A 24,427-nucleotide genomic window follows, 5' to 3' on the forward strand; every position below is an offset into this window, starting at 1 on the left:
GGCGTCCAAAGAAACCTATTACAAGGATCAGTTAGATATAGCTGTGATTTCGGACAGTGAAGATAGTAGCTCGGAGGACGAAAATTAACATGGCTGAATTCTTAGGCTCTAAACCGCTGGAATGTTCGGCCTTACGCAAGCTGGGTTTCGTCAAGAAGAACAAGACTGCGGTCGTCCAAAAGGAATATTCTTTCGACCTAACCAGGGCTAACGAAATCTTCGACGCATCACTTAAGGATGAGCAGATCACCTTGAGTGAAGGACATGTGATCCCACGACCAGAAGAGATGGTTGGAAAGGATTATTGCAAGTATCACAATTCCTGGAGGCATAGTACGAACAATTGCGTAAATTTTAGGAACGTGATACATATGGCGATCAATGAGGGAAAGCTTATGCTCCCTTCCAAGAAGGAAGCCGACATAAAATATGTGTCTATCAAGACTGTTCGGCCATATTTTGATAGTTTCTAGGAGAAGGGGCAGATGCAAAGCAAATGGAAGCCCAAAAGGCCCAAATTCAAGGTAGAAACTGATGGGTCTAAGTGGCGAGCAGACAGGGGGCAAAACGAATGGTCAAAGAGGAAACGCAACAATTCACCCCCACCAGAAGTCACTTGTCCATCTTGCAGCACCTGTTTTTCCACCACAAAGGGCGACAAAGTCAGAGAGAACCCGAAACCCAAATCGCCTATTGGACAGTGGCAGAAACACCAGCTACAGCGGGAGTCTAAGACGACCGTGTTCAAAAGGATTTTTTCGGCCAACGGAGGAGACTTCTCGAATGACGAAAACCCAAAAGCGGAAAATGCATAGGTTAAGGCAAGAGTATAGGGCTAACCATTGTACGGGCGATGTCTGTAAATCGGTTGTCCCCCTCAAAGACCGTTTGACTTTCAAAGACGGACAGATAAATAAATCCCATGGCCGAGAGATTGGGGGCAAGAACACAAGTTGAGCCAGTGGCGACCGAGCTGTGCAGACGCCGAACAACAAACCATGCGCCATCAAAGGTACGAAAGATATGGGTGCCGAAAAAGGTTACTGAAAGTGAAGGGGCGATAGATAAACCACATAGTCAAGAGTTCCCAAAGGGACCTGAACCAGAGAATGATAAGCGGCGATCGTATAAGGATGTGCTCGTCTCCCATCATGACAGTCAATTGAAAGCAAGGGTGCCCAGAGATAGAGAGGTGATCGTCTCTCACAAAAAAGGTTACTCAAGGCATGGGTCCCAATGGTCAAGGACGAATTTGGGGTAAAAGTGGTTACACTCCCTGATTCATATAGAAGCAAGCCTGGACAAAAGGTGACATTGCAAGGAGATGTAATCATCCCCGAGGATGATAGTGCCGAGAATACGGCTGTAGTATCACTTAGCAAACCACCAACACGAATGACTCGCCATATTCGGGCATTATACTTTAAGGCCGATCTAAATGGAGTTTCAATCAGTAGGGTGTTGATAGATAACGGTGTTGGGGTAAACATACTCCAGGCTAAGATGCTTAAGAAGCTCGGCATAGTTATGTGATCAATTGGACCCAACTGACGTGTATATGACAGATCTCAGTGGAGGTGAAACACCAGCCGAGGGATATATCACCCTCAGGATTAAGGTTGGCCGAGTAGAGATCGAGAGGGGTTCTTCGTAGTCAATGCACGAAGTAATTACATCTTACTTGACCGCGATTGGATACATTCCAACATGTGCATACCATCTACCATGCACCAAATGATGTTCATATGTCGAGAAGATGGCGAGGCCAAAGTAGTTCAGGGTGATCCCAATCCTTTCGGTGAAGATCACAACGTGTTAGAAGCAAGGTTGTATGACGAAGAGGTACGAAACATACAGTCTCTTAGCTGTAAAGGACAGACAAGCATCCCCCGCTTGTTGGTCAACTCGGATCGGCCAATATCTATTACCTTTGGGGGACAACAGTCGATCTACCATCATCAACCTTGAAATGATAGTACACCATAACGAGCTAACGGAAAAAAATCAGACAACTCGTCGTACTGTATGAAGTTGCATCGGCTGAGTGCATCTATGAAGACCAGGAGCAAGATCCCACCGGGGCTCTTAAAATAGAAGACTTACAGCTAGCAACGGGCAAAATAGAAGATGACCTTGCCTAGGTGCAAGACGAGCTACTGAAGGTAAATTTGGGAACTGAGGATTCGCCAAATCCTATTTGTGTCAATTCGTGTTTGGGTGGAGAATTTAAGGCACAGCTGATCGTTCTCCTCGTCGAATACCAAGATTGCTTCACCTGTTCATATGTCAAAATGCCAGGCTTGGATCCAAAGATTGTCGAGCATAAACCCCCTTTGAAGAGCGGGTTTAGACCTTTTCGGAAACCGCCTAGACAAATGTAAAGGGAAGTGGACACTCTCATCCAAGATGAAATCAAGAGGTTGGAAGACGCAAAGTTCATACGAGAGGCACAGTACACTGAATGGTTGTCCAACATCGTCCCGGTAATGAAAAAGAACGGGAAGCTAAGAGTCTATATGGACTTTAGGAATCTTAATTTGGCTACCCGCAGAGATGAATATCCTATGCCAGTAGCTGACATGCTGATAGATAGAGCAGCAGGATACATGGTTCTAAGCTTTCTAGATGCACACTCGGGATACAACCAAGTACCGAGTAGTAAGGAGGATGTGTCCAAAACAGCTTTTTGGTGTCTAGGGCCGATCGGAGCCTACAAATAGTAATGCCTTTTGGCCTAAAAAATGCAAGCACCACCTATCAGAGGGCGATGAACAAAATGTTCAAAGGTTTGGACTGTCTTGAGGTCTATGGCGATGATGTAGTAATTAAGTTAAACACCGAGGAAATACATTTGGCCAATTTACGGAAGGGGTTTGATCGTATATGGACCAATGGACTCAAGATGAATCATCTGAAGTGCGCATCTCGAGTGTCGGCGGGAAACTTCTTGGATTTCTTGGTTCACCAACGGGGATAGAAATAGACAAGAACAAAGCAAAGGTGATTATCAATAATGAACCACCGATGTCGAACCTCGCCATACTTAGCACGAGATTGACGGTTATTTAAAATATATTTATCTCTAAATCAACATTTTAAAACGTGTTCTATAAATAATTAAGCACGAATATATGAAAACCTTTTATACAACATTTTATTTAAACCACTGTATGAAACTAAGTATTGGTACAAACTTTTATACGTATGATTCAAAATATATATTTAGGTACAAATAAGTTTATTCTAAACAAAAACATCAAGGCATATCAAAACTCGGAGATGTGGCCAACCTCTATGTCTCAAGCCCAAACTCTAAGTCCAACTCCCTCTCTAGTCAACTGTATTGTAGATTGCCTTGCTAACTGAAAAGGTTTTAAAACAACTAAAATGAGCGAAAGCTTAGTGAATAGACATAACAAACATAAAACATTTATATACTTAAATTACATATATCATATAATAACGTATACTAGAAAACAGTTCAATACAACATAAAATACTTGTAAAGTCCATCACGAAAGCATTTATAAATATAAACGAATATCAAAACAATTTCACTTTAAATATGAAACATAGTTCGTATCAATCATCAATTATAAGATTGATATATTACTCTACAACAATAATATAAAACATAGACCTATAATCAGGAACACAACACTGATCAACTGTCTAACCAACATATCTAGGAACACTTGATGGCTAACCCTTCTCCATCATTATCACGGCTCAGCCCTTCTCCCTTCACTGACCATTAATCAAGTGCCTTGTGTCAAATGCGCATAGACACTCATAATATCTCACATGTGCATATCACTAACTCAGCACATAACCATGTGCATATCACAACTCAGCACCTCTCAAATATGTACCATTACAGGATAGGCATATTATATAAAAAGAAATCTCAAATCATTTCATCAAAACGCAATACAATTCAATAGTAAAACCATTTCAAATTTTCATTCAAAACTTAATCAAATCAAACGACTATTAAAATGATGAAAGGTATTACACATTCATAAACAAATACTCATTATATCAAAAGCATCAAAAACGCTTTACTAAAATCAAACACTTATATAGATTCAATTCAAAACTTCTTTCATTTTATACAACATTTGCCAAAGGTAGTATTTGAAATATTTAAACAAGGCATTTCATCCAACACCTTTCGTGCATTCCAAAACAACTGTATATAACTATTTAAAACACAATAAACCTTGATATTTTGAATATCAAAAAAGCATATTTATTTCAGTAGCAAGGGCTAGTATATCTACTCACCACACAACAACCAAAACTAGTCAAAAATCACGTCACAAGCTGCCTTACTTTCTACTTGCACCGTCGTTGCCAAAACGAGCACCTAAATGAGTAATGTAAATCACAAAACACCATCACAATCACATATACATACCTATAAAGATACCCAATACACATTTGACCTAAATTCAGATCCTACAAATGGATTTCTATATGGTTTATGCATGATTATGAACATGGCAACAAATCTGACTTAGTAGGCAGAACATTAAGCTTCTAATCCAACATATCTTGTGAATAGTCTAGACATAATTTTAATAAACCCTTCGGCGACGTTTTCTCCCTTTGAGTATAGAATCCAAATCAAAAACAATTTCATAATTTCAATATCAAAGCAATGAGTTATACCAGTTTTAGTAAGGTGAGGTCAAACTATTTTCATAGTTGAAACAGTAAAATGTTGCGGTCATTTTAGGTATCAAAACAACAAAATCAGATCTAACTCAAAGAACGGACATTGTATGAGACACTCTAAAGTTTCTGTGGAATCAAGAATTACTAAATTTGGATTTATAGAACTCAATGTACATCAATCGCAATAAGCTGCAATTTCTGGATTCTAAAACATAACATAGAAAATCATAGGTAAAACTTAAATAAACAAGCTAATTTGAAAAAATTACTTACCAATTTATCATGAATCCCTTCCTAGACCACAAGAACTCTGAGAATGAAGCTTTGGAAATTTTAATTAGGTTTGATTTTGTGAAAATTGGTTATGCCTTTCTCTTATTCTCTTTTATATACTCATAAACATTATTAATTTACCAAAATAGAATAGGTGTTTAACCTTAACACTTGATAAATCCTTAAGGGTAATTTTTACATTTATACTTGGATATATATGCTCCATACTAATATCCTCTTAAGCCCTCAATGATATACTTACCATATCTTTTAATCCCCGAGTCTTTTATTTCGTTCAATTACATCAACTCAATCTAACTAATCGTAACTTTTGTTTTCAATTTAAATTTGGACATCTAAAATGCCTATATCCTTAATTCAATTTCTCTTTTATAATAATTACACATTATATGCAATGCATAATGAATTCTAAATGAAATTAATTAATGAATTCTAAACGAGATTAGGTTACGGTTATGACAACCAAAAACCAAGAAGCAACTTCAGAGGCTCATTGGTCAGATAAATTTTCTCAGGCGATTTATTGTAAATACTGCGGGGTGACTTCGCAGCTGGAGCGCTTTATTAAGGGAAAAGGAGACCGATCAGTTTTTTTGGACGAGCGAACAACAGAGGGTATTCGACGAGTTGAAAGCGTACCTGCTGAAACCCCATTGTTATGATGCCTCCAAAGTCGAACAAGCCTCTACTGTTATATCTATCGGCTGCTCACGAGTCTTTAGGATGCATGCTCGCCCAGGAGGACGAAGGAGTCGAAAGAGCGGTTTACTATGAGTCAACGTTTGACCGATACAGAAATCGCTACACCGACATAGAGAAAATATGTCTCTGCTTGTACTTCACCTGCTGCAAACTCCGGTATAACATGTTGTCGGTGGTAGTATATGTCATGTCTCAAACCGATATCATCAAGTATATTTTTTTGAAACCATACTTGACAAATCAAATTGGGAAGTGGGCGATTGCTATGTCAGAGTTCACCCTGGTGTACATCCCTTAAAGAGCAGTAAAGGGACAAGTCTTAGCCGATTTTTTGTCAGACCATCCCTATATCACCTTGGAGGAGGAGAAGGTGAACTATGTAGATGAAACTACTTGGAGAATGTGGTTCGATGGATCTAGAACCAGCCAGGGGGCAGGGGCAGGAGTCCATATCATATCACCATTAGAGGCGTTATACAAGGTGTCTTTCACCCTGAACTTTGAATGTACGAACAACCAAGCTGAGTACGAAGCTCTGACATTCGGTTTAGAGATATTGGCCAAACTGGGGGCAACAACGATTCAAGTATGGGGAGATTCCTTGTTGGTCATCAAGCAAGTGATAGGAGAGTTCAAGTGCGAATCCGAGCTCTTAGTAAGGTATTGCAACAAGGCAAAACATTTATTATAGGGTTTCCATGACACAAGGTTGGAATATACCGAGAGGCCTGACAATTTTATCGCCAATGATTTGGCTCAGCATAGTAGCGGCTATATGGTTAACCTCCAATTTGATTCCTACGAAAGAGAAGCGTCGAATCTCTATACCGGGGGCATCACCATTGAAGAAAGGAATTTTTTATTGTATCAGCTGGATGTAACCCAAAATTGGAGGACTGAAATCCTCAAATGGTTAGAGAAGCCAGATTTGACAAATAGAAGATTAAGAACCTTGGCTTTGAATTATGTCGTCCTTGCGGGCGAGCTCTATAAAAAAGGATTTGAAGGCTTGTTGTTCAGATGCATCGGCCCAAAAGAAGCAATATTGACAATGGCCGAGGTTCATAAAGGGATAACAGGCGCTCACCAGGCAGGGCCAAGAATGAGATGGTTGATTCACAAGTATGGGTTCTACTGGCCGAAGATGGAGCAAGATTGCATCAGGTATGCAAAAGGGTGTGAGGTTTGTCAGAAATGCGGACCGATACAGCATGTACCTGTCGAACAACTTCATTCCACCATCAAGCCATAGCCGTTTCGGGGATGGGCCGTAGATCTTATAGGGAAAATATACCCTGGTTCATCAAATGGCCACACTTTTGTCATTATCACCACATGTTACTTTACAAAATGGGTTGAGGCCAAACCTTTAACATCGCCCACACAAGAAGCTGTGATAAAGTTCTTCAAAGAGTATATTTTCATCGCCATGGATTACCCGAATCCATTATTACTAATCAGGGGACGATGTTCATAGGAGGAGATATGGTAGAATGGGCCTCTCAGATGAAAATTAAGATGTTGCACTCGACACCATATTATGCACAAGACAACGGGCAGGCTGAGGCAACTAATAGAGCCATCAAGCTTATCGTCCAGAAGATGATTGAAGAAAATCTATGGCCGTGGCACGTTTTATTGTCAGAAGCTGTTTGGGCGAATAGAACCAGTCAAAAATCAGCAACGGGAACCTCGCCCTATAGGATGGTGTATGGGCACGATGAGGATGCTGCCAATGGAATCAACAGTCATGTCAACTCACCGCCTGTATCAAAATAAGCTATCTCAGGATGAGTATTTTGATAAGATTGCGATAGAAGCACTTGAGTTGGACGAAGAAAGATTGACAGCGTTAGACCACCTGTAAGCTCAGAAAAGGAGGGTGGAACGAGCATATAACAAGCGAGTAAAATTAAAGTCTTTTGTAGTGGGCGATATGGTGTGGAAGGCAATCTTGCCCATAGGCCACAAGGACAGGCGATTCGGTAAATGGAGTCCAAATTGGGAAGGTCCCTTCATCGTGACTACAAAACTGGACAATGGTGCATATGTTCTGGCCGATATTGATGGAGACGAACACAATAAGGCAATTAACGGTCAATTCTGAAAGAAATAAGTTCCTAGTTGTTGGGAGAATATATACCGACGATTGTTTGGGGCTGCCGAAGAATAATTCTTTCAAAGAGTAAACTTTTCGAAAAATGTTGATCGATAAATTGAAATTTTATTAGAAAGGTTGAAATATATTATTTCTTGATCAATTTATTGTAATAATTCGGCCATAGCTATTGTAAGTTGAGTTAGTTCAACGCGTCTCCGTTTTTCTAAACTATTAAGAGAATATTATTAATGATTCTAACAAAGCAATTCAATTGACATATATCGGACTTAAGGGCCGATGAAGCTAACAATTAACATAATTTGGAATTGAAAGGAGATGTTGTAGAAATATTAAAATTCGGCCACCAGGCCGATTAACAGTACCAAAATACATAATGGGCATAAACTAAACAGTGTTCAAATGTTTTAAGCCTGGAAAAATATCAGGCTTACAAATTTAGAAATGACTGAAAAAAATTCCCCAGCTCGCTGCGAACTTGATTGTACCATGCACAAGCTCCTTCAGCCTTAGACTGGCTCTTGACGATGCTGCTCTTAAGGACGTTTCAGCATTTCTTCAAATCAAGGCCTTCGGTCATGTCCTTGTCCATAGATGCTTCAAGATCGTCGCCATCGCGCTCTTCAGTTTCCAGTTTGAGCTGCAGAGCAGCAATTTTGGTGCTAAGATCCTTAGCATGATTTCGGCGATCTTGGAGTTTGGAGGCAGCCGACTTCACAGTTGTCTTTAGGGAATCAATCTTCTCCGCCTCAGTATCTTGCATAATAAGCTTGTCATGATCGGCCTGGATCGCCACAGACTCTTTGTATATTTTTTGAAATCGTGGAAGCGCTACTAGAAGTTTCCCCACCGAAGAGCGAGCTGTTGCTTCCAGGATTTTAGATGGGGCTTCAGACAACGCAGCCACAGACTTCTTCAGCCTTTTGACGTCCTCGGCCGACTTGTATAGATTTGATTCCCCTCTCCTTAATTTGAGCCATCACATCCAGATGTTCGCCCCAATTTTCAGATAACTGGCTACTAACTTCCATGGTCGCCTCCTCGGATGTTGGTACAGGTGCATCCTCGCCATCACTGTTTGTCTCGAGGAAAGCTTTCATCTTGGCTGTAACAATATCCTTGTCAGCCGAGTCAACATCAGGGATCTTCCAGGTTTGACCACAATATAATATTAGCTGCCAGGGAGACTGTTAGTAATAACGCGACGGTTAAGAAAATACCTTAGTTGCAGTTTTGGTTGCAATTCTGACAGGCAGGTTAAGCAGATCAGAGCCGAGCGACGAAAGCTTATGAGGCAGCGACGAGAACGTCAGCACCTGCAAAATGGTGGGAGTCGTTTGGGATGGAGTTCGCTTGGAAGACAGGGAGTGTTGAAGTTGGTTGCTTTCATCGCCGATTTGATCATCTCCGGTTTGAGTATCGCCCCTTGAAGATGGGTGGGCACTCTGCGAGGGGTTAGGAGCAGACTCTACCTCGCCTGGGCTGGGGTTGAACATGTGGGATCTGCTTAGTTCTGTTTTGGCTCTTTTTGGTTTCGGTTCCCTTTTGGATATTTTCTTGCTCGCCGGCCGTTTTTGTCTTACCCGTTTCGATTCAGGCTTTTCTTCCCCATCAGTGTCGAAGATATCACCCTTGTTCCATATCGGCACACCCACTGAAGGCAGAAAGCAAAGTTAATAAGGCGATATAAGAATCAAATCAGAAAAGGAAAGTATATCATTTACCTGGTATCCAATTTTAGCCGATTTTGACTATTTCGTTTATTGCTTCGACAATAGAGGGGCATCTGATGTCAGTATATGACACACCTTCACTGTTGATAATCGGCTCTGATTTCTTAAGTTTTTTCTTAGGTTTTTTAATTGGGGTGACAATTTACATATTGCACTTAGGTACTGGTGGGCTCTTGTACTTAAACCTAGGGCGATATGGGTTAGGTAAAACTCGTACAAATAAGTGTCTTTGAATTTTTCTTCCCATACCTTTTTCATTTTTTGTCATATTTATACCGAGCTAGACACCTATGTATTTGCATTTTATGGTTCATACCCGGATGATCAAGGGGATCATATTTAAATTTATAAAAATGCTCAAACTTAGCTATTTCGAAAAGATGGAAATGAATACTTTCAAATTCGGAACGTTTCGGGGCCTACAAAAAAAACAGATCGGCATGAGTGGGGTTTCTTGTTAAAGGAAGTAAAGAAAATCACGAAGAGCAAGAATTTCTTTTGGGTTGAGGTCGAAGTAGGACTCTATGACTGAAGCCCACCAGCTTTCCTACTTAGGGGTGCATTTTTAAGACTTACAAGGGGGAGATATTTCAGCGATAGGAGGAAGGTAGGCTCGGTTAAGGCGAGTGACAAATTGTAGGTCAGGGTAATTTTCCATGAAGGGTCTATAGATTTTGCGATTATTGACGGAGATCAATAAAGGACAGGGAATTCCTTGATTAAAGCCTAATTGGCGAGCTACGTAGTTCGGACAATATGCTTCAATTCCGCTACGTTCGTACTCCAAACCAGCAATCAAGTTGCGAGATTTTAAAGAGCTGCCCCAGTATTGACCGCCGAAATTTAACTTAGGATCGGCACGAGCCTCTTCAGTATCGGCACGAGCCTCTTCAGTATCGGCACTATCCCATCCGAGGAACAACCAAGAGGGGGGGGGGGGGGTATTTCAATGTGAGAACTTGGCAGAATAGTCCAGAAGATCTGACCGAATTAGTAAAGACCTCCAAGACGTCAAAAACATGGGGGAGGCGAGTACCGCCTGAGATCAATGAGTACCCGCACAGCGCGCCTTGATCTGGGGTCCAACCTCAAAGAGTTCCAAGAAATACAAGGCGAGCCACAGCTGTACGATCCATAGAGGACCTCCCGGGCACTTGAAGACATGATGCACAGAGTGTGGGGTGATATCATTTATGGCACGATAAAGGTGGACGAGCATGAATTATCCGAGGTTACATCGACGACCTTCAGTCAAAGCAGCTGCCAAGGTGAAACAATCCTGGGTAAACTCTGAATGAAGAAGTGCTCATGACAAACTTCGCCACAAAAAACGCCAGAAAGGCAACATGTTCTTTCTGATCAGGTTTGGTAAATTCCTCGCCCATAAACAGCTTGACGAACGGACCATAGCTTCTTTGAGATTTGTTCAGCTTGAATACTGGGGTATCAGCATCCATATTGGCGAAATGCGCTCGCCGACAACAGGGATGTTAAGAATTGCTGCCAAGTCTAAGAGTGTGACTGTCATAGCGCCGAACTTGAAGCAGAAGCAGTTCACGGCACTTGATCAGAAGAGCGAGGACCCCATGATGTAATGCTTGGCGATTGGTCTGCTTGCCTTGCATCGGTTGATCATGTCGTAGATATCGATCTCGGCCCACAATTTGCCGAAATGGGGCTTGAGTTTGTTTACCCGGTTCAGATACCTTTTATGTTCGATCGGCCAGTTCCTGAACATGGTGTTCACCCAGATGGAAGACTGATGGGGTAGAGCGAAGCGTGGTAGAACTTCATAATGGAAGGGAGTGACTAGTTTGCATAATTGGCTTGGTGATACAAGAATAGGGCCAACACGTTGTTGGTCATCACCAGCATCTGTAATTACCTGGAAGTCTGTGTTTGGAGCAACGGCGTGCGTCTCGGCGATTTTCTTAGTGACTTGAGCGGCGATAGCATCATCGAGAACAGCCATGGTAGCTACAAAAGAAAATCGCCCTGGTTAGGCGAACTAAGAAGAAAGGCGATTAAAAAAGAGAAGAAGGTGAATGCTTACCAAGAGGAAGAATTGCAGAGAGCTTGAGATTGCAGAGGAGAGAGAAAATCTTGGAAATTGCTGAGAAAGTAAGTAATGAAGAAAAGACTTGCAATTTTTCTTAAAAGAGTAAAACTAGAGGAAGCCGAAGAGTTCATGAGGACGGTACGTGGCATCATGTGAAATAGCTGGCGTGACGTGGCATCAAGGAGGTACCGAACCGTTTATAGATGCGCACCCTTTTGCATTTTGCAAAACCAGTATATGGGCCAAGAAATCTCAGAAATCTGGGCCTTTTGTAAGGAACAAGCCCAAAATTATTATTTCAGACTTGTTGGGGGCATTGTTTACACCGGTCCAGAGAATTATAGGTCAGAGCATCACATGGGCTTATTTAGGGAATGAAGCCCAATTAAAGCCTTTTTCATATTGGTCTTTTACTTTTTTTTTGAGGGATTGGTCTTTTACTTTTTAAATAGGAATTTTTAACTCATTAGGAATATTTCTCTTTAGGAATATGAATTAGAGTTAAATTAGGAGACTTGATTTTTTTAGAGCTATAAATAGCTCAGAGCTTTATATTTTATTATCAACAAATCAATCAATAAAAAACCAAGGCAAGTGATTTTTATCCCGTAATCCCCGAATTGTTTTAATTTAGGAGTAGTTTTGATATTAATTTCGCATGAGTTCCTTAACTCCCAGATTAATACTGTTAGATTACGTGGTTAAGTATTTTAACCAACGAAGCCATGTGAATATCTTTTCACAAGCTTGTTAAAGCATCAAACTGATCCCGACTATAAATTCAAAGATTCGAGTCCGGATTATTTCCAGACGAACAGTAACAAAATAAAGAAACGAGAAAAGGATCAAATGAGTCCTCCATATTTGGCATGAGAAGCAGATTGACCCTCTATGTTTGAAAAGGTGCTAAATCACACTTAACATTTAAAAAATAACTCAAATAAGCCCCTCATTCTAACACTGTTTTAAAAACCGTCCATAGGGGTGTAAATGAACCGAGCCAAGCCGAGTTTTGGAGTGTTCAAGTTCGGCTCGTTTAGCGAACAAGGTGTTCATGTTCGGTTCATGTTATATACTATGCTACATATTTGGACTTCTTAGTCCGTTTTACATCAATTCTGGCCCGTTACAATATATAATATGATTCTAAACTAAATTATCCACGTCTGGGTTCAAACTGAACCCGATTCAAAGTCCGGATGAGCCCAGAAACACATTTTGAAATTTGGATCGGAGTCTGAAAGATCTGAAAGCGAATCTGGGAAGAGGCGACAACAAAGAACACGACGCCATATTAAGCTGCCGGCGCCGGCATGATGATATGGCGGCGCCGCCGATTTGTGCTGGCGGCGGGGGATTTTTTACTACAATTATGAGATTTTATTTTGCTTCGTTCTCACTCGTTTCAAGTCCGTTTCTCATGAAAAAATAGTCAAAACCGCATAACATCAAACAAGGAATCGAAAAATAGCAATTTCAGAGTTTTTAAAAGCTCATTTAAACAAACAATTGTTTCTGGGCAGCAACTATTTATAAGGCTTTTTCATAGCAAAAAAATTATAACACCTAGAAACATGCATTCTAAGGGCTTTAAATCAATTAGTTTTCTGTATTTGAACATAAATTCAATTAATTACAGCTAATTAATATGTCTATCATCGAATTCCATGGCAATTTGGCAATCAAAATATTAAGTATAGCATGACAAAATTAACAAACAAGCTAAACATACATTCTTATTGAATCATGGCACATGAAAATCAAAGGAACAAACATAGAGGGTCCTTAGAATTACCGGTCTGAGTCCTTAACTCGTTTACTAACGAAGTGGATGCGGAATCCAGCTTCGAGTCTGTGCAGACTTGCGTTCTTGGAGAATTAAAGCGATCTTAGGTGTTTTTCTAAACTGGATTCAAGTGCGATTTTTGTGTGGTGTGTGTGCATATATTCGGCCTAGGGTTTGCTAAGGGTGTTCGAATTTTTGGTCTATGATTTTTACCTTTCTGGTTAGACCTTTGACTCAGCTGACTAGCATTAGTATTTATAGGAGAATGATATGACCTAGAGTTCCCTGAAATCTTCTAGAATATTCTAAGGTTGAAAGTGTGTGAAGTGATAGGGCTTTAGGTATTAGAATTGGCTAGAAACACTATTAAATTAATTAAATTCGTATTAAAATTTGATGGTTAAGTAAAAGAGCGTTAAAAGTGCATTTTGGGGCCTGAAAGTGTTAAAAAAGGTTCCCTGTGCCCTATAGGTTTGATTATGGTTAATTTCAGTCTGTCAAACTTGCAAATTGGCCCATAAACTTCTAAAATATTGCAATTAGTCCAATTTCTAGACTTATATTACAATTTCTTTGGATTGTTATGGGTTATTTACGCCTAATTACGTTGTAATCCTCCAAATTTGCAATTGTGCACAGACTACGCCTACTTAGATTCCAGCTAGTAAATCGAAAGCTCACTAGCTTAACGAGTTTAAATCTGAACCATATATATATATATATATATATTAGTAAAATATTAATTCTCGAGTTTTATTTTTATTTAATAAATTTAAATCAAAACTAAAGTATTAATAATTTAATAAAATTGTAAATAATATATTTCTTTTTACATGTAGATAAATTTAAATTATATATTTTATATTTTATATTTTTTTTTTTTTAAAAATATGAGTTAAATATTTAATGGTTCAAAATTAAGATAATAATATATCAAATTACAATATAAATACATAAACGAGCTTACTCGCGAGCTTTCGAGTCGAGTATCACTAAGATTGAGATTGACTCGTCTACTAAGCGAGCCTTATAAATTCGAGCTCGAGTCAGTTTGATCGAGCCGAGTATCGAGTAGCTCGCTAGCGAAGTTAACTCACTTACACCCCTACTTTAGCACGGGTTGAAAAAATTTCTGGTTCCGCCGCTGTATATATATACGTGTTTTAAAATAATTAATTACCGATTAATTATAAATTCTTAATTCATAAAATTACTTATATTACTATTTTTAATTTTATCATATTTCAAGTTATATGTAAATTGACTAGTATTTTTTTTATTTTGAAAACTCATCAAACTTTATTAATCAAATATTATGCCAAATTCGTCGCCATCGAAGAAGCCAGATGGTTTGACGTAAGAAGGCAACGGACAATGAGTCATCACCACTCTTTTTTTTCTTTATGTCAGCTACTTGTACAGTGCTTGGCTGTTGCTGCCAATGTCAATTACCATGACTTCTTCTTCTTCCTCCTTTGTAGTTAATTCCCAAAATGCCCTCACACTTCCTCACTAATTCCCCTCCGTCCTCCTCCGACCTTCCAAACGACGCCGTCGTTTCCGCCCCTTCCACTCCCTCTTCTACTACAGACATGTGGAATTATGTTTGGATTCCGATTCTTATTTCTCAATCCTACACTGACAATCTTCTTATTCTTCCCGAGGGCGTGCCCTCATGTCCCGCGCCCGATCCCACGCTCAACTACCGGCCGGTCATCGGAATTGTGAGTCACCCTGGGGATGGGGCCTCCGGGAGGCTGAATAATGCCACCAATGCTTCCTATATTGCTGCTTCTTATGTCAAATTTGTTGAATCTGCCGGGGCTCGTGTTATTCCCCTTATCTATAACGAGCCTCCCCACATTCTTTTTGAGGTAATCTCACTTGTCTTGCTTCATTCCCATGGCTATTTGGCTAGTCTTTAAGATTCTTAATGAAATTATGTTATTTGCTTTTGTATTGCAGAAGCTCAATCTGATCAATGGAGTTCTTTTTACCGGGGGCTGGGCTAAAAATGGTCTATACTATGACACTATAAATGCAATTCTTAAGGTATACATGTCTATATCCATTCTCTAATCAATATGTGCGCACAAACAGGTTGTTTTCGCAACTAGTAGCTACTTTAGGCAATTTGAGTTTTGCATTGGTTAGAACATGCCTGAGTAGAAGTGGTTACCTTTGAAAGATCAAACAAATAGATCATGTTTGGTCATTACTGAATTAAGTGCTTTTGTTTGGTCATTACTGAATTTAGTGCTTTTAGTAGCTTGAAGCTAGTTAAAAGCGCTAGGCATGTTAGGTGCAAATTTCTTATAAAATATGGTTCTTTTTGTATCTCAACTATTATAATGAAATATGAACATAAGAATGTAAAAAGTTTACAAACATATTTTAACAAAAAGAAACTCTGTTACAGTGAAATATAAATGCTTGAGCTGAAATTTCAGTATAAGTTACTAAATTACCATTTTCTAATATCAAACAAAAAAACTTAACGAGTCAAATTTGAATTACTCCCGGTAGGCATCATAAGATAGTATTCTGTTTCGATGCATGATCCACCCCTTTCTGGACAACTCGATTATGCCAGCGTTTCTTGAGCCTCGCCCAGTCATCATTGAGTTGTGGAAGACAAATGAGATCAGCTTAATCTGTGTGACACAGACAGGTGTGCAGGCTGAAGTAAGACACTTTAACCACCTGATTCTTCAAACTCCATTAAGAATAAGAAAGAAATGAAAGTGATTCTTTTCTATTTAATTTATTTATTGTCAAAGTATTTCCAAAGTGAACTTTCTTAAATATTTTTTTGCCATCAATCACATGTGATGTGATTAGTTTTTGTGTTGTAAATGTCTGAAATTCAGTTGGCAGAACTTTGATATGTCTTAACTTTTATACACTCTTATCCTGGTTTAACTATATCGTGTAAGGATATTTGGTAGTGAAGGCCATGTCCCTATTAAAAAGATATTTGAAGTCTGACAAGACAATTAGTTGCATTAGTTTTCAAGTATAAGGGGCAGTCGTGTATTTTGTTTTAACACGTACACTGCCCAAAATGTATTCCTTTTTTCTTTTCTTATTGTAGGATGCTTTATGCTCTATGTCTTGGAGCTAGTTTGTTTGCAGTTCTTCAAGGTAAAGAAACTCATTTACTTTTGCCCTCTAGAAATGGTCTGCAGTAACGTACTTTTAGGAATATAATTTGCTTTGCGTGACCATTAGCTGATTCATGTGTCTTCACATCTAAAGCATAATATTTACTTAGCGTGGCAAACAGTTCTATTCTTTGCTCTTATCTTCACTAACGGGAAGCAATTTAATTGTCTGTTACATGCAGAAAGTCTTAGACAAGAATGATGCAGGGTACCACTTTCCTTTATATGCAATTTGCTTAGGCTTTGAACTTTTGACAATGATCATCAGCAAGGTAGTCCATCTTTCCTTTTTGCTTTTGGATTGGTTTTTCAGCTACAGTTATTTAGCAGTTTTTCCTGTTCTTTTGATTTCACCTGCATTTCCTTTATAAACTATGCCAAGTGCCAGTGCTGTTCTTCAAAGCCGTCAAGGCAATGTTTTTCTGTTTTTTGTGTTGATTATTTAAATAGTTGATGAATCAATAGGGAAAATGCGGGGTGTACAATTAGGTTAGGTGTTCCGTTTATAGCTTCACACATGTGCTCCATGGGATTAGAAGAATATGGCAGGTATGCCAATGCCATGATAGGGGTTCCAAATCAACTCAAGAAAGGTGTCCAGTCTATGGTACAAACAAGTTACATTCCTCATAAACAGAGATGGAAATTATCAATTTAGAAATTATACACTTCCCCAATAGCTAAAGAGTTGAAATGCAAATCTACACCCTTCAATAAATTGAAATAGTTTTGGATCTTTTAAGATTGAAGTAAGGTTAATTATTCTATCACTTTATCAATTGAATTATGATTAAATAATTAAAACAACACTTTGACTTCTTAAAAACGCCACAAATAAAATTATTTGATAAACAAAGAATGGAAATAATTTTTTTGAATTTTGAAAGCCACAAACAGGATAGCTCGATAAGTTTTAAAGTTCATGTAGAAATTTATGACAACCCACTAACAATTTTTAAAATAATTTATATATTTATCAATTTGTGCGTTAGAAAGGATTTGATTCTTATTTATATAGGCCAAAAGCTAAGAACAATGAAGGTTATTAGCTTTAAACACAAATATAAGTCCTATATTAGATGGCAATTTGGTTACTTCTAAAAAACAGTCCCACTACTTTGCCTATTTTAGGAAAACATTTTTTTGGCTTTTTAAGACTTATCTTTTTTTATTTTTTATTCTTTACTCATGGAAATGTGAATAATGAATTCCTTGTAAGACTCTTACCAAAGTATAGGATTCCTTGTCATATGTAGGATAACTTAGACTTGCTCCACTCAGTTTCTTTCGAAAGAACGCAATTGACTTGCTTTCTTGCATTAAAATTGCTTCAACACCTATGTCACTTGCAACAGATTTATTTTCAAAAGGATAGATAAAACCTTTTTCAAAGAGGCAAAGCTATGATGCAAACACCAAGCATATTAAATTTGGAACCTGGAACAAATATGCAGAATAGAATACAAATCATTTTTAAGTTCCGATTTCGAAAAAAACCTGAAACCCTAATCTAACATGTGAGCTAAAACTTAAGATATAAGGTGAACGTCCGGTTTGATAGGTTAAGTATTTGTTCTTGGCCAAAAACTAAGAAAAAAAATTACTCGCAATGGAGAAATCCAATCAATTATAACTCCCTTTTTATTTGTTTTATTCCTACATTATCCTTATTTATGATAATGTTAAATAGTGTAAGTGAAAAAATTGGAAAACTCATTTCATTAATTGAAATACTTAAAAAATTCATTTGTTAATTTTTTTAATCATAAAAATAGCTAAAAATTATTGTTTGACAATTATTGCTACATTCTTATGCTTCCCAATCATCATATAACATTTGTACTTTTTTTATGAAGTCTCTCACTTGATAATAATTAGGGTTATATACAATATTATGATTTATAACTGTAATAACCATATTTCTTAGTATGTATGTTTTTAAGAATAAGACTATTATTTTGGGACATAGAAGTATTAATTACGAACAATGTGATCACCACAGACATAAAATTTTCCCTTGTATAGAGGGAGGCACCAAAATCCTAATACAGTTGAATTCGTAATTTAGAATTGGAATTGACAATATTAATCTTCCGAGATTCTAAAATAATCTTAGTTTTTATGAGTGTTTATCCCATGCATTGGTTGTGACATGTCATATTTACAACAAGCCAATGAGCATTTGCGATAGGGAATCTTTTAATTATCATTTAATTTTTTTATTATCACTTTTTCCACATGGCTAACGCATCATTGGCTTGTTGCACGAATGACATGGCGCAACGGTTGCGTCTAATAATTTTTCTAGTTTTTATACTAGAGGCTATACTAGAAAGGAATATAAGTAAATCAAAGCTATCAAAAATAAATAGAAATTAAGTGAAATATGTAAATGCTACTAGAAAGGAAAATAAGTCAAAGATATCAAAAACAAAAGAAAAATAAGTGACCTACGTAAATTTCACGAAACCTCTCCACAAATAGGAAGATTTGGTCAATCAGCCAAAGTTGTCTTGCCATGTTGATCCTATGCAGATGCAGCAAATTAAAAATATGACATCTTTAAACTACCTATAGCAGATTGATGTGATTCTCGACTTGTTAGAAAGATCAAGATGTCCTCTACAACTTTCTAATTTTGACCTTCTTCAGATCTGCCATGCACATAGTCCATAATTGTCAAACATCTTTCTTCTCTATTTTACTCGCTAAGTCCTTCTCGAATGTTTACGAGTTCAGGACTTGAATAATCACCTCCTTCGGCAGTTTCCGTATGTAAAGTTTCCATGATTAATCCTTGCAAAACTTCCTTCATTGGCTTTGTCCTTGCTCTAGTCATTAGACCTCTAATTCTTTGTAATGAGTCTTGAGAAGTAGTTGTTGGTATGCATCATCAACTCGTTCTCTATCATTGGACCTTCATGTATAGTTAATGCATCCTCGACTTGCTGGCTCAAGTCATCTTTGGCCTATTTTCGATCAGTTTTTAGGCTCTCCTGAAAAGGATATAGCAACATTATGCTTGTACTGTCTTGATCATTTTTCTACTTGGTGTATCTAATTAGTTTTGTTGTATCACAAAATTTCCATTGGTAGAAATTAATGTAATTGCTATTTAAACCTAAAGCAATATTTTATTTTGCTCTATTGATTGTACATTACAAGGTAAAACTCTTTATTCCTTGAATATAGGACGGTAACATTCTGGAATCTTTTAACGCAGCAGATGAGGCTTCTACACTTCAGTTCATGAAAAACATAAATATTGAAGGAACCGTGTTTCAGAGGTATTTGTGTTTTTATGTCTCCTTCTTTCCATCCGTAGGAACATTTGATGCTTCAAATGAATCACATAAGCAATTTGTAAATAACTGAGGAGTAACTTGAGTATTAGCACGGAAGCTTTTATGATGGTTTAATAAGGGGGGAAAGATAACATTTATATGACCCAAGCAGAAAAACCCGTTAATATTCATTGCTTTTTGCAGATTTCCGCCAGAATTGCTTAGAAAGCTGAGTACAGATTGTCTTGTCATGCAAAACCATCATGTAAGTTCAGTAGCATTGATGGCATACTGTAGTCAACATGACATTGTGCATCTCTTTTCGTAGAGTTTCATATTTAAAGTCATTTGACCCTTTGTTTGATAGTTGAATAAATTTTCATTCTGCAAATGACTGATTCTTGAACTTAAGTTCTCCACGTACATCTTGTGTTTTCTATTGTCATCATGTAGTAGGTGGGTTTATTATATGTAATCTGGACATTTTTAATAGGGAATTGAAGTGCCTAAAATGATTAACAACGTACACTATGTTTTAATAAGCATTAATTTGATTTTCTGCATAGATTCCTTTAGATTGCTGTTTATGGGTGATGTTGAGATACCTTCTCTGATGTTTATGATGGCTTGGATTGACCCAAAGCTTGAGAAGCAATCATGTGGTTTAGAATTATGCTTATAAAACCTGATAGTGCTGGCAGTTTAAACCTGCTAAGGTTAAATACTATTTTGCCACATGAGATAATTTTTATTCTCCTTGCTTTCAGTTATGGTCACTTTGAAGTTTCTTGCAGCACTTCAAGGCAAAATTTAGTTAGGATGTGCAGGGAACATCTATCATGTCCTTGACATTCTTTTTGTTCCAACTTCCACTTGCCACTTGAGGCTAAAAGGAAAATTTCGTTCTGCATGTGTCCATTTTAATGCCAAATAGGCTGAAGTACTATTGTAAACCTTAAGTTTCCATCAGGTCCTCTTGATGATAAAATAATTACTTTTGGTTCCTGCAAATGTCCACCAAGGCTGGAATGGACCCACCAAAAGATGTTATGTGGTTATATTGAGGGGGATTGCGTATGTAAATCTAGTTGTTAATAAGAAGCTAAATATAAAGTAATATTCTTCTAAAGAAGCAAGCCATATAATATGCAGATATCTATGAGTTTTTTTTTTATTGTAGCAACATCATTAGCTGTACGGTTTGAATAAGATATGCTCCATGATTCTCAAAAGGCATCTAGAATTTTAAATTTCCTACAAGCCTATGGAATGTGGTAATCTAGGTAGCATGGACTCGGACACAGCGAAACAGCGTGTTATTTTATGGTTTTCTATGTCAAAAATGAAGTTTTGTGTTTGAAACGCCAAGTTTTTGACACGTTTCCGAAATGGTAAATGCTGTTTATATGAAATGTTCATGCTACCTAGGTGATCACCAAACAAGAGGCAATGCATTTAGATCAGGTAAAATGAGCATCCAATTCCTTATTGAAGAGAACATATTTTGAAATTCATAATTTTTAATAAAGTGATTATAAGACAATGATCTAAATTAATAATTGGTAGTTAGTCACGAGTGAATCGTGACTAACTAATGTGTCACTTGGGGTGATACATTAGTTAGCCATCTCCTTATTGGTCACTCGGAGTGATACATTCGTAGACCGATAAGCAGTGAGTCTAAACAAGGAGATGGCCTAAGTGCATTTTCTTTTTTACTTTCTTTCAAGTATTGTAATTTAAATGTTTCTGAACATTAGATATGGTGTTAATGTGGCAAACTGATGATGCCAACCTTTTTTATTTGTGGAAATATACTTGAGACTAAATCTAGTTCTTAAACTGTATATCACCAATGCTTCCCTTATCAGTTTAGTTTTCTCAAATCAAAATACTTGACCAATGATTCAATAGAACTTATTCCTTCGTCATCTGATTATTTCTGATTTTCCACCGGAACAGTATGGTATCTCACCAGAACGGCTTAAAGAAAATCAAGATCTGTCTAGTTTCTTCAAGATATTGACTACTAGTGAAGATGCCGATAAAAAAGTAATTGATTAATTGTTTTCTTTTGGTACAGTTATCCTTCAGTTAAAGAAATATAATATCTGGACTGTTCATATTTATTAGGTTTATGTCTCTACTGTACAAGCAAACAACTATCCTGTGACTGCCTTTCAGTGGCATCCAGAGGTAACTTCTATTATAATCTGTTTTTAATTAACCTGTTGTATGGTTTTGATTGGTGAATGAATGTACTTGATTCAACAATTTGCTTTTTTCCCCGTATCTACCTATTATCTTAATATATATATAAAGTTAACGTAACTTTATTTGAGAAATGCATCTTGGTTAAGTATTTGGATACTATGCGGAAGATGAATAGTCAGTTATACCTTATTACTTGATGCTTTTTGAGATAGAGGAGACAACACCATGACAACCTCCTCATCTTGCTGGGATCCGCTGAAAATTGCAGATCTTACATCATATGTGAGCATCTTATATTTAATATATTTTGACATCAACATCGGTTTAGGCAGATTTGGAGGGGAAAAAAACTAGGTACCATATGTTGGCATTAAGTGCTAGTCAAATTTTGGAATGCAGTATACCTATATCATTTATCTTTTACAACTCAGTATTTCTTATATTATGCTGGAAATAATGGGATCATAATTGGCTCTGTTTGGAAAATATTGCAGAAAAATGCCTTTGAATGGGGTTCATCTATGATTCCACACTCAGAGGATGCAATTCATGTGACTCAACATGTTGCAAACTTTCTTGTAAGGTGAGGACGTGATTGTTGCTGAGATGCTATTAAATAAATGCTGCATATTTTAAAAGAAAACAATAGGAAAAATAGGAAATGTGAGGATGTTGCAATGGGGCAAGTTCAATGTGTTTGACATTTTAAGATCCTTTGCAAGTAATAGTTTTGTTTCGATGCCCATGGACCATGAGGCGACATCAAATTACGGTGGGAATCCCAAAGGAAGTACTAATAAAAATTTCATGGAGACCAAAGTACAATGCAGCTATGGGACACACTGAATGACAACGAGATTATTTTCCTAAAAATTGAACGCATGAGTGGTTTTGTTAGGTGAAAATGAAAAGACTTTTAATGTAACATATCATATTTCAGCCAATAGTTGGCTTAAGGTGGTATCATTTTATGCGGAGAATGAATGAGTCATTTTGATGCTGAATATTTATTGGTGTTGCAGTGAAGCTAGGAAGTCATCGAACAGGCCAGCAGCTCGCAAAGTTCTTGACAATCTTATTTACAACTTCAGTCCCACATATTGTGGGAAGGCTGGGTAAGCTCAATTGCGTCAAGTTTGTTTTACTGACATGAATTTACAGATATCGTATTCGGTCCTAATTGCAGGAAGGGATATGATGAAGTATACATCTTTACAGAAGAAGCCAGACTCGGAAATGATTGTAAATTGTAGTATTGTAACATTGGCATTCAAATCGGCTATGCTGGATTCAGACAAAACCATCTCTGTGTTGTTATGCTCTGCATATAGATAGTGGTATCACTTTGATAACTTACGCTGCATATTCATTTAGCTTTGGACGTAACTCCTAAGCTACACCTTGTAACTTTTGAGCTACCTTTTAACGAACCGATTAAAATATCAAATTTGAATGGAACCTACCTAGTAATTTAAAGATTCGAATGGCAGATTATTGCCATGCAAACAAATACTTACTATCTCTTTCTTTTGTCTCTTCTTCTCTTCACAATACTCATTTTGTCTCTTCACACTACTCATTTTGTCTCTTTTTTCTCTTCACAACACTTACTTGGGTGTTATAGCCAGCTATTAAAATCCTTTTCTTTTAGGCCAAATCCATCTAAAAGCTCTTATACTTTACACTTTTTTTTTCTGTAGGTCTTTATATTTTATTTTTATATTAACTGGTCCCTCTATTTACCTATTTTTTATTTTCAGGTTTTTTTTTGAATTTTTTCTAATCCTTTTGTGTGACTAGAGGAAAAAAAGATTATAACTAAAAGAACTGGAGAAAAAAAAATTATAAGTAGAGGAACAAGAAAAAACTCAAAAAGAACCTGAAAATCGGAAATAGGTAAATAGAAGGACCAGATAAAACAAAAATGAAGTATAAGGACCTACGGAAAAAAAAAAGTGTAAAGTACAGGGACCTCTAGATGGATTCTTTCTTTTATTCTCTTGATATTTTGGGGTCACTTACAGATGTATACAAAAAAGTACAAATTATTTCATGCGGTACAATTGTTTTGGTTTAAATAACATGTGGTACATCTTTTTATTAAAATATTACATATTATACCTACTATGTGTCAGTAGACCTGACGCGCGCGTCAGTCCTACTGACGCATGAACATGTGCACCAGCTGTGCTAGTGCACATTCTCCACTAACCCGCGGGTGACGCGCGGGTCAGCTAGCTATTTATTTTTTTTTTACTTTTTTTATTAAATCAAATAAAATTTACTTATTAATATATAAATTTTAACTCACATTTAAAATAAATAGTTTGTTTTTCATCTTACCTATTTATTTACTTATTTAAATTTTAAAATACTAATATCTTAATAAATT

General features: G+C 37.3%; 3 protein-coding genes across 3 annotated transcripts; all 3 read left to right on the forward strand.

Moving 5' to 3' along the window:
* Window positions 1-5,635: 5,635 nt before the first annotated feature.
* LOC126668318 (uncharacterized) lies at window positions 5,636-6,928 on the forward strand. The gene is made up of 3 exons (XM_050361523.1): window positions 5,636-5,886; window positions 5,977-6,336; window positions 6,385-6,928. The coding sequence occupies exons 1-3, from the start codon at window positions 5,636-5,638 to the stop codon at window positions 6,926-6,928; spliced, it is 1,155 nt and encodes a 384-aa protein (XP_050217480.1).
* Window positions 6,929-7,143: 215 nt separating this feature from the next.
* Window positions 7,144-7,783, forward strand: LOC126668319 (uncharacterized). Its single transcript, XM_050361524.1, has 2 exons — window positions 7,144-7,443; window positions 7,550-7,783. The coding sequence occupies exons 1-2, from the start codon at window positions 7,144-7,146 to the stop codon at window positions 7,781-7,783; spliced, it is 534 nt and encodes a 177-aa protein (XP_050217481.1).
* Window positions 7,784-14,704: 6,921 nt separating this feature from the next.
* Window positions 14,705-23,511, forward strand: LOC126667986 (gamma-glutamyl hydrolase 2-like). The gene is made up of 10 exons (XM_050361147.2): window positions 14,705-15,247; window positions 15,339-15,425; window positions 16,720-16,809; window positions 19,730-19,824; window positions 20,026-20,086; window positions 21,784-21,873; window positions 21,955-22,017; window positions 22,530-22,618; window positions 23,058-23,150; window positions 23,222-23,511. The coding sequence occupies exons 1-10, from the start codon at window positions 14,867-14,869 to the stop codon at window positions 23,286-23,288; spliced, it is 1,116 nt and encodes a 371-aa protein (XP_050217104.1). The 5' UTR covers window positions 14,705-14,866; the 3' UTR covers window positions 23,289-23,511.
* Window positions 23,512-24,427: the final 916 nt, after the last annotated feature.

This window comes from Mercurialis annua, linkage group LG2 (assembly GCF_937616625.2).
Source record: "Mercurialis annua linkage group LG2, ddMerAnnu1.2, whole genome shotgun sequence".
NCBI lineage: Eukaryota > Viridiplantae > Streptophyta > Magnoliopsida > Malpighiales > Euphorbiaceae > Mercurialis > Mercurialis annua.

Excerpts from the sequence above, each read along its gene's own strand:
- LOC126668318 (XM_050361523.1), top strand. The coding sequence starts at position 5,636 with ATGCCTCCAAAGTCGAACAAGCCTCTACTGTTATATCTATCGGCTGCT. Across the intron at positions 5,887-5,976 it reads TCTCAAACCGATATCATCAA|AGCAGTAAAGGGACAAGTCT; the intron begins GTATATTTTTTT and ends CATCCCTTAAAG. Across the intron at positions 6,337-6,384 it reads GAATCCGAGCTCTTAGTAAG|GTTGGAATATACCGAGAGGC; the intron begins GTATTGCAACAA and ends CCATGACACAAG.
- LOC126668319 (XM_050361524.1), top strand. The coding sequence starts at position 7,144 with ATGTTCATAGGAGGAGATATGGTAGAATGGGCCTCTCAGATGAAAATT. Across the intron at positions 7,444-7,549 it reads GTCATGTCAACTCACCGCCT|AAAAGGAGGGTGGAACGAGC; the intron begins GTATCAAAATAA and ends CTGTAAGCTCAG.
- LOC126667986 (XM_050361147.2), top strand. The coding sequence starts at position 14,867 with ATGCCCTCACACTTCCTCACTAATTCCCCTCCGTCCTCCTCCGACCTT. Across the intron at positions 19,825-20,025 it reads GAAGGAACCGTGTTTCAGAG|ATTTCCGCCAGAATTGCTTA; the intron begins GTATTTGTGTTT and ends TGCTTTTTGCAG. Across the intron at positions 20,087-21,783 it reads TTGTCATGCAAAACCATCAT|TATGGTATCTCACCAGAACG; the intron begins GTAAGTTCAGTA and ends CCACCGGAACAG.